Consider the following 14471-nt stretch of genomic DNA (forward strand, 5'->3'; position numbering starts at 1 on the left):
CTCTGTTATTCCGTCTCTTCCTGATTTGACACTCATAACAAATGCTCCTTTCCCCAAAGAACTGGGCAGGGAAATCCTTCCTGGCGGGCCGGAAGACACAACCCAGAATCTGGTCCTTTATCCCACCGACGCAGCCGAAAAGCCGGCCGTGAATCTTCCGGTGTGCCTAAGCTTCCTTGCCGGCGTACCTAAGCAGTGGCTCGGCCTTCAGAGATGCCATGGGCCTGCCTGCTTGTGCCGAGGATAGATTTGCGAAAATTGTTCACAACGCTTGAGAGAGAGGCTGGCTCGGCGCCCAGTCAGGAGTCCTGCTCCCGAGTTGGCAAAGGCAATTGGCAATTTATCTTGCCTCGCTCCCCACCTCGCGCTGCTGCGAAGGCCTCTTGAGTGGGGTTTCAATTATTGATGATCCCTGCCTTGCTGCCTCCCCCCCCCTACCCGTTTTTTCCCAGCCAGCATTTGCATTAGCCACGTTGGGAGAGAGGAAGGAAACCAGGCCGCCCTGCGTTATTTCAAGCCAAAGTTCCCGCCGTCGCCTTGCTTCCAGAAATGCCCCCCCTCTCTCCCCCCCACCCCCCACATCAAGCCATCAAGGCAGGGCACAAATCCAGGAGGAAGAAAATATTCTGCAACGCGGCTGGATAGGTTTCAGATGTGCATCCTTGGTCCAAGAGGGATAGCCGAGCCTTTGTCTTCATGGCCTTCCTAGGGCCCAGAGACCTGTGCTTGGCTACACTTTGTGTCAAAATTGGGGTCACCCTTGCAGACAAATGATGGGATCATTGCTTGCTTGGATCATTCACAAAGGGGTTTTTCTTTCCCTGATGATTTTGTTACGATTTTTTTGTCCGACCGTTGTTACTTTAGAAGTTACTCGAGGGTGGTAAATGTGCTATAATACTCCTTCCTCCTCCTCCTCTAGAGCCGAGGGGCGCAGTGGTTAGGGTGCAGTACTGCTGGCCACTTCAGCTGACTGCTATCTGCAGTTCGGCGGTTCAAATCTCACCGGCTCAAGGTTGGCTCAGCCTTCCATCCTTCCGAGGTGGGTGAAATGAGGACCCAGACTGTGGGGGCGATATACTGACTCTGTAAACCGCTTAGAGATGGCTGAAAGCCCTATGAAGCGGTATATAAGTCTAACTGCTATTGCTATTGCTCTTTTCCCCATAACAACAATCTTGCGAGTAGGGTTGGGCTGGGAGAGAGAGGGATTGGCCCAAAGTCACCCAACCAGCTTTCATGGCTAAGGAAGGATTAGAACTCCCAGTCTCCTAGTGATTGGCCCAAAGACTCAGGCCAGCTTCCATGCTTAAAGTGGGACTAGAACTCCCAGTCTACGGCAATTCGCCCAAAGTCACTAACTGGTTTTCATGCCTACAGTAGGATTAGAACTCACAATCTCCTGTGATTGGCCCAAAATTACCAACTGGTTTTCATGTCTACGATGAGACTAGAACTCCAGTCTCCTGGCGATTGGGCCCAAAGTCATTAACTGGTTTTCATGCCTAAGGTGGGACTAGTACTCACTATCACCTGGTGAGTGGCCCAAAGTCACCCAATTGGTTTTCCTGCCTGCAGTGGGGACTAGAACTCCCAGTCTCCTGGCAATTGGCCCAAAGTCATTAACTGGTTTTCATGCCAAAAGTGGAACTATATAATTCACCGTCACCTGGTGATTGGCCCAAAAACATCTGGCCAGCTTTCATACCTAATGTAGAACTAGAACTCCTGCCTCCTGGCGATTGGCCCAAAGACATCAGGCCAGCTTTCATACCCAAGGTAGGACTAGAACTCTTGGTCTCCTGGCGATTGGCCCAAAGACATCAGGCCAGCTTCATGCCTAAAGTGGGACTAGAACTCTCTGTCTCCTGCGATTGGCCCAAAGACATTCAGGCCAGCTTTCATACCCAAGGTAGGACTAGAACTCTCGTTCTCCTGGCGATTGGCCCAAAGACATGCAGGCCAGCTTTCATGCCTAAAGTGGGACTAGAACTCCCGTCTCCTGGCAATTCTCCCAAAGCCATTAACTGGTTTTCATACCTAAGGTGGGACTGGAACTCACCATCGCTTGGTGATTGGTTCAAAGTCACCCGGTTTTCATGTCTACGATGGGACTAGAACTCCCAGTCTCCTGGCAATTCTCCCAAAGCCATTAACTGGTTTCCATCCTTAAGGTGGGACTGGAACTCACCATCGCTTGGTGATTGTTCAAAGTCACCCAGCTGGTTTCATGCCTACGGTGGGACAACAAACTCCCAGTTCTCCCTGGTGATTGGCCCAAAGACATCAGGCCGGCTTTCAAGACTAAAACAAAAATTTGAACACACCATCTCTCGGTTTCTAGGTTAGCCGCTTAAGCGTACAACTAATTCATTGATTTCATGGCTGCTTTGGTCTATTCCGGCAAGCATTTTAAATATTCCTGACAAAATTGGGCTGCGGGGGAGCAGAAAATGTTAAAAATAACTGGAACGCTAAGACGCAATTAATGAATAATGAGATTTTGCCTTTAGTATTCCGTCTGATGGGACAACTCTTGAATCGATTATTATTCCCTAAGTCCCTCTTGACCTTCTCTCCCCTAAGCAGGATTGCTGAAACAGATTCTCTTGAGCTGTAGGCAGATGAAAAACTATAGCATGATAGAGCCGAGGTGGCACAGTGGTTAGGATGGAGTACTGTGCAGGCCACTTCAGCTGACTGTTATCTGCAGTTCAGCGGTTCAAATCTCACCGGCTCAAGGTTGACTCAGCCTTCCATCCTTCCGAGGTGGGTGAAATGAGGACCCAGACTGTGGGGGCGATATGCTGACTCTGTAAACCGCTTAGAGAGGGCTGAAAGCCCTATGAAGCGGTATATAAGTCTAACTGCTATTGCTATTGCTATTGCTATTGCTATCTTTAGGTAGGAGAATATAGGTACTCAAGTTACAGCCACCTTTCTTGGGCCTCAGGCTGATTTTTGACCAAAACAGGACACAAGAATTCCAGCTGTAGCCTCACTAGAGTTGGAAGGGACCTTCAAGGTCATCTAGTCGAACCCCCTGCCCAAGCAGGAGTGTTTCTCAACCTATACCAGGTTTCTCAACCTTGGAGGACTTGAAGTCCTGTGGACTTCAACTCCCAGAATCCCCCAGCCAGCACAGGACTTCAAGTCTCCAAGGTTGAGAAACACTGCCCTATACCATTTCTGACAGGTGGAAGTCCTGTCTCTTCTTGAAAGTCTCTGACAACTTCCGAAGGCAACTTCTGTTCCATGGTTGATTGTTCCTTGTCAGAAATTACTTATCTCTAGTTGAACCTCTCCTTGATCAGTTTCCATCCATTATTCCTTCTCTGGCCTTCAGGTGCTTTGGAGAATAGCTTGAGCCCCCTCCTCTCTGGGACAGCCTCTCAGACCAGTACTATCGTTTACTAACTCACACCCTCGTGACCTCAAGCCTGGACTACTGTAACGCGCTCTACATGGGCAGCCCTTGAAGAGCATTCGGAGACTCCAGCTCGTCCAGAATGCAGCCGCGCGAACGATTGTGGGGTGCACCTTGGTTCACCCACGTAACACCTATCCTCCGCGAGCTGCACTGGTTACCGATTGGTCTCCGGATACGCTTCAAGGTGCTAGTCATCACTTATAAAGCCCTTCATGGTATTGGACCTGGGTACTTAAGAGACCGCCTCCTGCCAATTACCTCCCAAAGACCCATTAGATCACACAGATTAGGCCTCCTCCGGTTCCATCTACTGACCAATGTCATCTGGCTACTACCCGGGGGAGGGCCTTCTCTGTGGCTGCTCCGGCCCTTTGGACGAACTCCCCGCAGAGATTCGGACCCTCACCTCTCTCCAGGCCTTCCGGAAAGCCGTTAAAACCTGGCTGTGCCGGCAGGCCTGGGGTCGATGAGTTCCCTTCCCCTCTCGAATCGTGTGGCTGTTGGTTGTTTTTAAATGCCCTGTACTTTTGTAGTTTTTGTGTTTTTCCCTTCCCCTCCTTGAGTTTGTGCGCCGCCCTGAGTCCCGCCGGGAATAGGGCGGCATATAAATAAAATGAAACTCGAAACTCGTTTCCTGTTACTCTGGAACTACCCCTTTGTTGATGCAATCTAGGATTAGCATTAGCTTTTTTTTTTTAGGCCTCTAGCACATTGCTGGCTCATATTTAAGCAGGGCTTCACTAGGACTAGGGGACGCAGTGGCTCAGTGGCTAAGCTTGTCGATCACAAGGTCGGCAGTTCGAATCCCTAGCGCCACGTAATGGCGTGAGCTCCTATGACTTGTCCCAGCTTCTAGCAGTTCAAAAGCACGTAAAAATGCAAGTAGAAAAATAGGGACCACCTTTGGTGGGAAGGTTAACAGCGTTCCGTGCGCCTTCGGCGTTGAGTCATGGCGGCCACGTGACCACAGAGATATCTTCGGACAGCGCTGGCTCTTCGGCTTTGAAACGGAGAGGAGCATCGCCCCCTAGAATCGGGAACGACTAGCACCTCTATGCGAGGGAAACATTTACCTGTACCTGCTACATTTCTGAGTTACTATAGTTGAGCTAGGTACCACATATAATGTACCTGTGCTTTTTGTTATTCTTCCCCAAGTGTAAAACCTGACTTTTCTAACCACCAAATTTCATTTTGCTGGATTAAGGGTCCAGCGTTCCAAGTCTGTCGAGATCCATCTAAATCTTGAGCCTATCTTCTGGGGTGTTGGGTGTCCCTGCCAGGGTGGTATCTGCAAATTTGATGATTTCTTCTATCCCCTCAACTAAATTGTTTATGAAGGTGATGAGTAGTCGGCTTGAGACAGAATTTTGCTTCTTTCTATGTAGATCTTGTTGTGGACAACCATTTAAATATGAGCCAGCCGTGTGCAGCAGCTGCCAAAAAAGCCAACACAGTTCTAAGCTGCATAAACAAAACTGCATCCAGTTTTGTTCGCCACGATGTAAAAAAGATGTGGAGACTCTAGAAAGAGTGCAGAGATGAGCAACAAAGATGATTTAGGGAGTGGAGGCTGAAACATATGAAGAACGGTTGCAGGAACTGGGTATGTCTAGTTTAAGAGAAAGAAGGACCAGGGGAGACATGATAGCAGTCTTCCAATATCTCATAGGCTGCCATAAAGAAGAGGGAGTCAAACTATTCTCCAAGGCACCTGAGAGTAGAACAAGAAGCAATGGGTGGAAACTAATCAAGGAGAGAAGCAACTTAGAACTGAGGAGAAACTTCCAAACATTGAGGACAATTAACCAGTGGAACTTCCCTCCAGAAGTTGCAATTGCTCCAACACTGGAGGTTTTCAAGTTGTTGGATAACCATTAGTCTGAAGTGGTATAGGGTTTCCTGCCTAAGCAGGGGGTTGGACTAGAAGACCTCCAAGGTCCCTTCCAACTGCGTAGACCTGTGTCTATAAAACTACGAACAACTCCCATTGGCTCTTTTATATCACCTGACCACTGATCTGACTGCAGTACCACCCCCTGCCAACAGAGGCACTTACACAGAACACGTGATAAAGCCACAGTGCCCTCTAATGGTGTCAATAGTCATAGAGGATTCCAAACACTGGATCTTTATGCGAGTTTTTTCTTCCACTGGAGACTTTAACCGATATATTTCAACCATCATTTTTATTTTCCAGCCGCAGAGGGTTTTGCGTGCTTTGGCCAAAGTAAACAAAACCGAAGGAAATGAAGGAATCTACGAAGGCAATAATGAAGCGGTCACAGTTTAACCAACAATCTGATTTCTTTTATTTGAAAAGGCACAGCTATTACATTTTCAATACAGAATTTGTCTCAGTTCCTCTTAATATAGGGTCAAGTGATTAATAAACACACGGAGCCAACAAGATTTTTCTCTTCTCTCTTCTCTATCTCTAAAGGAATATATACAAACACGGGAAAAAAAAATTCTCTTTGTCGTAAAATTTTATTCGGGAAATCGGAGGGGTGGGGGAAGAAGTCGAGAACTAGCATTACGGAAAGATAGAATAGCTGCAGGATCCTTGGGGGGGGGGGTTTGTTTTAAGAAATGGGAAGGGGCATCCAGGAGCCCCCTTCACATCCTTTTCTACCACCCTCCAACCCCTCAACCCCCTGAATTTCAAACCATCCGGCTGAGAAAAAAGGGAGCCGAGCCATCGTTGGAGATAAAAAGTTTCCAAATTCCAGGTTTTTTTAACCCGAAAAAAAAATAAAAGAAGGGCAGGGAGAGGAAACAGCAAGGCAGGTTAAAAAAACAACACGCCATTGAGAGGTTCACCCAGAGGCAGAGATACCCAACTAATATATTTATATATTTATATATATTTATATATATATGTATATATATAAAATTTTTGCTTCTGTGCTACCTTAAAAACGAGACATGCATAATGACAAAGGTGCTTGCTTAGCTAAAACAGTGCTGGTGGGAGCAGAGGAGGGCCAGCAAGAGAGGAGTCGAGCGGGGCGGGAGTTGGGGGGCTGGGGGGGGGGCTTTGCAAAGCCCAGATGCTGCTTGCTAGTGTTGGGGGTGGGGGTGGTCAGTGGCGATATGGAGCAAATTTAAAGCAAAAAAGTTCTGCAGAGGAGTCCCGTCCCCCCCCCCCAAATCGGCAGATGTGAGCTAAGTGCCGCCAAGGAGGGAGAAAAGCAAATGAAAACTACCGACGTGGAATCCGGTGGGATCTGGCGGTTTGCAAATTATCCAATGCGGAGGTAGTCCGACAGGGTCGGCCCCAGCCAGAACCCTTGTAACCCCCCCCAAGGAATCAATCGGGCTTGCTTTTCAAGGGAATCATCGGTGGGACGTTATCCGTTCACGTCTAGCTGCTTATGTGACCGCCCCAAATTCAAAACAGACAACCTTGCAGTGCAGGACAAGTGTTTAAAAAGGTTTATCCCATTGAGCGCAGGAGGTATGTACGGCCACAATGGAGGACAGAACTTCCACAGCTAAGCGAGACAGGGAGGGGTTAAGGGGGGGGGGAAGCACCCCATGTTATTTACCCGTTTGCCATTGTTGTTAAGCAAATCACCGCGGGGTTCTTAAGCGAATCTGGCTTTCCTTATTGGGTTAGCTGGTTGGATGTCAGCTGGGAAGGTGGCAAACGGGGATCACGTGATCCCCGGGGGCGCTGCAAACTTCATAAATACATGCCCATTAACACAGCGCCCGGATTCTGATCACGTGACCACAGGGATGGCTGCGATGGTGGTTGTGAGTGGGAGGGCTGGTTAGGTTAAGTTTTTTCACTTCCATTGCCATTCGGAATGGTCACTAAATGAACGATTTTAAGTCGAGGACTAGCTGTAATGAGTTTCCTGGCTGGACGTAGCTGCTGAGGACTTGCAAGTAAGGGTGAGTTAATGGATCTAGATTTTGCTTTTTTTAAAGGGGGGGGGTTCACAAGGAGTCTAATCCACATGGGGAAGTTGTGCTGTTGGGGGAGTGAGCTTGGCCCTTTATGGGACCTCCGCTAGAATACAGGTAGTCCTCGACTTGCGACGGCAATTGAGTCCCGCATTTGTTGTTAAGTGAGACATTTGTTACATGAGGCCTGCCCCATTTTACGACCTTTCCTAGCCACACTGCAACTGTCAGAAATACGAACCAGTTGTCAAGCGCCTAAATTTTCATCACGTGACGTTGGAGATGCCGCAGCGGTTGTTAACTGTGAAAAATGGCCATAAGCCACTTTTTTCCAATGCTGCTATACCTTCAAACGGTCACTAAATGAACTGTTGTAATTCGAGGACTACCTGAAGATTGGGGAACGGAAATGTGGGGGCGGGGGGATTTGTTCTTTGCATTTCAGCCATTTCTCTCTTTTTGGGGGGCATTTTTAAGAGGTTGGCAGGTATCAGAAAGTTTGCCAACCCATTTTGTACCTCGCTCTGTCGGAGTGCCCTCTACCAATGGGGTCTGGCCTTGCCCATTGGGAGAGGGCTGCCCTCCATGAGCACAAAACTGTGGTGCCGCCGTGCTAGGGAGCTGAAATCAGACGGGGAAGGTCAGAATTATGGTTTTCTTGGCGCTGTTTTTCAACGGCAGCCATTTTAAGACGTGCGGACTTCAACTCCCAGCATTCCCCCCCCTCCAGCGGTGATTGGATTAGCAGCCGCGGGGCAAAACAGTTCATCAGGCGCGAGTCACTTAGCAAAGGGAAATTGGATCCATCAGTCGACGAAAACCTGTACACAACCATCTTAACCTCCACACTACCCACCTAAGGGGTCACAATTGAGTCAAATGGGGGATTCTGGGAGTCGAAGTCCACCCGTTTTAAAGCAGCTGGGAGGGTGCCAGTGACTGGTCCTCCCCAGCTGTGGATGAAAACTTTCCAGCTGTTGGATGGGATGGGGATTTTCCAGGATCTCTGGTTTTCCCACAAATCTAGGATCGGGCAAACCCACATCCTTTCTTCCCCCCCTTGGATAACTAACCCAATTTGTTAGTTTTTTGTGCGACAGGGCCAAGCAATCGCAAAAAAAAAGCCTGGGAAAGGATGGAAGGATGGATGCATGGAGGGGAGGAACCCAGTTTAACAATGCATCGTGGATATTCTGATGCTGGCTTAACCCTTTGGAATTAATTTAAAGGGAAGAGGGGAGATAGAAAAGGGCGGGGGAGGTCAAACCCCTTCCTCACCTAACCCCCCCTCCCCAACATGCATGCAAAAGGCCCCCAATTGCTTGGGGAAAACCGTTCCTGCCTGCTATCGAGCTGGAATGAAGGAAGGGCAGGAAAAGAGAGGGGGCTAAAATGTTATTGCTGCAATTTTGTCTCGCTCCTCGTGCCCCACTGAAGAACCATGGTTTGCCTGCCAGCCCCGGAATTGGATTAAATGCGGCATCTTCTGCCCCCACCGCCAGGATCGCCTCCCGCTGCACCCCCCCCCCCAACCCGAGATCCACCTAGTCGGATTTTTCCCCGTCATCTTCTTGGTGGGCGTCTCCGTCGTGACCGTTCTTGTCTTCCTTGCAGAGGTGGGCCTGGGAGCCCAGCGCCGAGAGGGAGAGCAGGCCGGTGCTGGCGCTCACGGCGGGCAGGGAGGGGGCCTGCAGGCCCACGGAGAGCGGGGTGAGGGGCAAGGCCAGTGCCTGCAGCTGAGAGAGCTGGTGGGCTTGGAGTTGCTGCTGTAGGGGAAACCCGGGAGAGAAAAAACAGACGAGAAATAAAAATAAGACACTTCCATCCCCACCTAGGCAGTCCTCGACTTACAACCGTTTGTTAAGTGACCGTATGATTACAACGGTACTGAAAATAGCAACAGGAATAGCATTTAGACTTGTATACCGTTTCACAAGGCTTTACATCCCTCTCTTAAGCGGTTTACAGAGTCAGCCTCTTGCCCCTAACAATATGGGTCCTCATTTTACTGACCTTCGAAGGCTGAGTCAACCCTGAGCCAGTCAGGATCGAACTGATGGCAGTGGGCAGTCACCCTGCAATATTGCATTCTCACCACTGTGCCATCATGGTCCGTCCTTCCTTCCTTCCCTCCCCCCCCTCCCACTTAACACCTATTTTACAGCCCTCTCTAAGCAGTTTACAGAGTCATCCTATTGCCCCCAACAATCTGGGTCCTCATTTTACCGACCTCGGAGGGACAAAAGGCTGAGTCAATTTTGAGCCTGGTGAGATTCGAACTGCCAAATTGCAGGCAGCCAACAGTCAGAAATAGCCTGCAGTAGTGCACTCTAACCACTGCGCCACATGGCTCATAGAAAGTGTGACATAACGACCGTTTTTCATACTTGGGACCGTTGCAGCAACCCCAATCCTCAAAATTCAAGTCCACATCTTAAAAGCACTTAAAGGTAGTCCTTGACTTACAACAGTTCATTTAGTGACCATTCAAAGTAAAAGCGCCCCCCTATAGAGAAACATCCGCCAGCTGCTTAAGATTGAACGCTTAACCTTCTGAGTGTGAGGTTGAGTGTCTTCAATTCTAGGCCAACACACTACTCAATATCAAAATACATATAATTATATAATATACAATTATTAAGTTTGCATGCTCAGATGTGGTTCTTGCCCAGTAAAGTAATATATTTGTTGATATGACTGGACACATCAATCAAATTAAATTTGGAGTTTCCCACCTAACCACCCGCTTCCATACAATTCTGTTCTCCGTTTTTAAATACAGTGTTTCTCTAACAAGCATATATTTTAATTTTAATTTTCTCTCTCTTTTTTTCCTTCCGGAAAATCCACAACTGCGTCTGTTTCTAATCTTGTCGCCCATTGTTCGCCTTAGAGAAGCTGTGTCTGGCCATGATCATAATATGGATTACTTCTCTTTGTAAAATTGGGAGATGAGTTCAAATCCTGCATGGAGAACTCCAGAAATTAGGAGACAGGCCTAGATTTTCATCTAACAAGCATATATTTTAATTTTTCTCTCTCTCTCTTTTTCCTTCCAGTATTACAAGATGTCCTATGGCCTCAACATCGAAATCAATAAGCAGGTGAAATTTTAAGATTATTCTTCTTTCTTCTGGGGGCTTTTAAGGCCGCCTCACACAGGTAGTCCTTGACTTACGACCACAATTGAGCCCAAGAACTCTGTTGCCAAATGACACATTTGTTAAGTGAGTTTGACCCCATCTTACGACCTTTCTTGCCAGTGTTGTTAAGTGAATCGCTACCATTGTTAAACTAGTCGGTGGCTCAATGAATCTAACTCCCCCATTGACTTTGCTAGTCAGAAAGTCGCAAAAAGGGATCGCGTGACCCCAGGACACTGCAGTTGTCATAAATATGAGTCAGTTACCAAACGTCTTCAGTTTTGATCACGTGACCATGGAGATATGGTCGTTAAGTGGGGGAAAGGGCCGTAAGTCGCTTGGCCTTATTTTTGGGGAGGTCTTATTATTTTTGAGGTGCAGGAGGTGAGCATGCTCACCTCACGGGTGCTGCTGTGTTGCAAAATTTTCACGGGAGGGCTTATTTTAGTGCATGCACTCAAAAGCCCGATGGGGCTTATTATCCAGGGAGGTCTTATTTTCGGGGAAACAGGGTAGGCACTGCTGAACATAAACCTCCCTTTTTCCTCCACGGAGAAATTCAACAGCATTCCCGATTCTTTGCTATCGTGCTCACAACAGCCCTGTAAAGTAGGCCAATCCACGCAGGAAAGCATTCTGATTTGGAGGTCAGCAAGATACTGTCAGTATTTCTCAATCTTGAGTCCTTTAAAACAGGGGTCTCCAACCTTGGCAACTTTAAGGCCTGTGGACTTCAACTCCCAGAATTCCTCAGCCAGCTTTGAGGTCCACAGGCCTTAAAGTTGCCAAGGTTGGAGACCCCTGCTTTACAAAATGTGCGGACTTCAATTTTCTCCCTTAGTGCGGGGGAATTCTGGGAATTGAAGTCCACAAATCTTAAAGCCAACAAATCTATGGAGACTCTCAGTCATCCAGGTCATGGTTTTCCCAAAGGTGCTGCCAACTTCGAATTGGATTGGGCCTGCTGCAGCCATTTTCCTCCGTTTTTCAGCTTGTCACACTTTAGTGGGGGGAAAGGGAGCTTAGGAATGTCAGACCAGATATCAACTACTAACTATCTCGTGGGAACGAAGGTCATCCCACCAGGTGCTGGCCAGAGATTGGAAGCAGTTACCAAGGAGATGCAAAAAACACCTAATTGGACAAAGTGACCTGCGATGATGGAGGGAGGAAGGGAGGGAGCTATATAATCTTTAATTTACAATAGCAGAGTTGGAAGGGACCTTGGAGGTCTTCTAGTCCAACCCCCTGCCCAGGCAGGAAACCCTATACCGTTCCAGACAAATGGCTATCCAACATCTTCTTAAAGCCTTCCAGTGTTGGGGCATTCACAACTTCTGGAGGCAACTTCTGTTCCACTGATTAATTGTTCTCACTATCAGGAAATTCCTCCTCAGTTCTAAGTTGCTTTTCTCCTTGATTAGTTTCCACCCATTGCTTCTTGTTCTACCCTCAGGTGCCTTGGAGAATAGTTTGACTCCCTCTTCTTTGGGGCAACCCCTGAGATATTGGAAGACTGCTATCATGTCTCCCCTAGTCCTTCTTTTCATTAAACTAGACACACCCAGTTCCTGCAACCGTTCTTCATATGTTTGAGCCTCCAGTCCCCTAATCCAGTCCCCTGAGTCCCCTTCGGGGAAAAGGGTGGCATATAAATGTAATCAATCAATCAATCCTCTTTGTTGCTCTTCTCTGTACTCTTTCTAGAGTCTCCACATCTTTTCTACATCGTGGCGACCAAAACTGGATGCCGTATTCCAAGTGTGGCCTTACCAAGGCATGATAAAGTGGTATTAACCCTTCACGTGATCTTGATTCTACCTCTCTGTTTATGCAGCCTAGAACTGTGTTGGCTTTTTGGCAGCTGCTGCACACTGCTAAAATTTGTCAAAACCATATTTTTTAAAAGAAAAATATATTTGGCTTTTAATTACACTGAAAAAGTGCGGGAAATAGCCAGAGCTGGGTTGCATGTCAAATGTGCTGAAGAGATGTACTCAATAAAGTAGTTATTTGAGAAAGCCGAAAGTCTCGAGAGTTGCTGGGGTTCATTACGTGACAGGTGATTTTTCAAAATGGATACCTAAAAATGACATTAAAAATCCACGACAAAGAATGTTTTTTCTGCGCCAACTCAGGAAGCTCAAATTGCCCAACAGAGCTGCTGATTCTGTTCCACGGAGGAATTATTATTGCAACTCTTATAACTGTCTGGTTTGGTTCTGCAACCCAACAAGACAGACACCGACTTCAGAGGATAATCAGAACTGCAGAAAAAACAATGGCTACCAACCTGCGGACTGAGGACATGTATATTTGCACGAGTCAAAAAGAGGGCTGTGAAAATATTTATAGACCCCCTCGCATCCTGGACATAAATTGTTTCAACTCCTACCCTCAAAACGACTGCACACCAAGACAACTAGACACAAGGACAGTTTTTTCCCCCCAACGCCATCACTATTAAACAAAAAAAATTCCCTCGCCACTGTCAAACTATTCACTAAGCCTGCGTTACTATTACTATTAATCTTCTCATCGTTCCTATCACCCATCTCCTCCCACTTATGACTATAACTTTGTCGCTTGTGTCCTTACAATTTATAGATTGTTTCCTAGTATGATTTGATTGCTTATTTGTACCCTATGACTATCATTAAGCGTTGCATCTTATGATTCGTGACAAATGTCTATTTTCTTTTATGTACATTGAAAGCTTATGCACCAAAGACGAATTCTTTGTGTGTCCAATCGCTTGGCCAATAAAGAATTCTATTCTATTTGTTTTTTCCTTATCAGATATTTCGCTTCTCATCCAAGAAGCTTCTTCAGTTCTTACTGAGTGGTGGAAGTTGGAAGGACTATTTCTTGCAGTCACCTGGACATTAGCACGCTTTCTGAGTGTCGTTGAGGTCACTTGGGACGTTCACTTGTGCCCTCGAGATCACCTGAGTAGTGCAAATGGATGTGGAGCCTTCTTGGAACTGGTCTGTGTTGTAAACAGGAGAATCCCTCCCCCTCTGTGGAGAGAGGGCTGTTGACCTCTTTCAAACCAGTGGTCATCTCTGTCCAGAATATGGACTTTGTCTACCTTGAAAGGGGAGTCAAGAGGCCCTCTATGTCAAAATTGACTAGCCCTCCCTCAACAGAGGGGGAGGGATATGACACCACCTTAGCAATAGCCCTTAGACTTTTATAATACAATACAATAGCAGAGTTGGGATATTGGAGGTCTTCTAGTCCAACCCCCTGCCTAGGCAGGAAACCCTATACCGTTTCAGACAAATGGCTATCCAGCATCTTCTTAAAGCCTTCCAGTGTTGGGGCATTCACAACTTCTGGAGGCAACTTCTGTTCCATTGATTGTTCTAAATGTCAGGAAATTTCTCCTCAGTTCTAAGTTGCTTCTCTCCTTGATTAGTTTCCACCCATTGCTTCTTGTTCTGCCCTCAGGTGCCTTGAAGAATAGTTTGACGCCCTCTTCTTTGTGGCAGCCCCTGAGATATTGGAACACTGCTATCATGTCTCCCCTAGCCCTTCTTTTCATTAAACTAGACATACCCAATTCCTGCAACCGTTCTTCATATGTTTTAGTCTCCAGTCCCCTAATCATCTTTGTTGCTCTTCTCTGCACTCTTTCTAGAGTCTCCACATCTTTTCTACATCGTGGCGACCAAAACTGGATGCCGTATTCCAAGTGTGGCCTTACCAAGGCCTTATAAAGTATTAACACTTCCCGTGATCTTGATTCTATCCCTTTGTTTATGTAGCCTAGAACTGCGTTGACTTTTTGGCAGCTGTTGCACACGGCTGGCTCCTATTTAAATGGTTGTCCACTAGGACTCCAAGATCCCTCTCACAGTTACTACTACTGAGCAAGGTACCACCTACACTGTACCTGCGCATTTCGTTTTTCTTGCCTAAATGTAGAACCGTACTCTTTCCACCATTGAATTTAATTTTATTAGATAGTGCCCAATGTT

At 47.2% G+C, this 14471-nt stretch overlaps 1 protein-coding gene across 2 annotated transcripts in view; it reads right to left on the bottom strand.

Annotated features, from left to right (window-relative positions):
- Positions 1-7525: 7525 nt before the first annotated feature.
- Positions 7526-14471, bottom strand: part of TLE5 (TLE family member 5, transcriptional modulator) — a 28934-nt gene continuing 21988 nt past the window's right edge. Inside the window, exon 7 of one of the 2 annotated variants that reach the window (XM_032226443.1) lies at positions 7526-9108. In XM_032226443.1, the coding sequence (XP_032082334.1) occupies positions 8890-9108 (219 nt within the window). In that variant the 3' untranslated portion in view covers positions 7526-8889. Of the gene's footprint in view, positions 9112-14471 lie in introns of both variants that reach the window. The other variant, XM_032226360.1, reaches the window with a different exon arrangement.

Source organism: Thamnophis elegans, chromosome 1 (genome assembly GCF_009769535.1).
Source record: "Thamnophis elegans isolate rThaEle1 chromosome 1, rThaEle1.pri, whole genome shotgun sequence".
Classification (NCBI taxonomy): domain Eukaryota; kingdom Metazoa; phylum Chordata; class Lepidosauria; order Squamata; family Colubridae; genus Thamnophis; species Thamnophis elegans.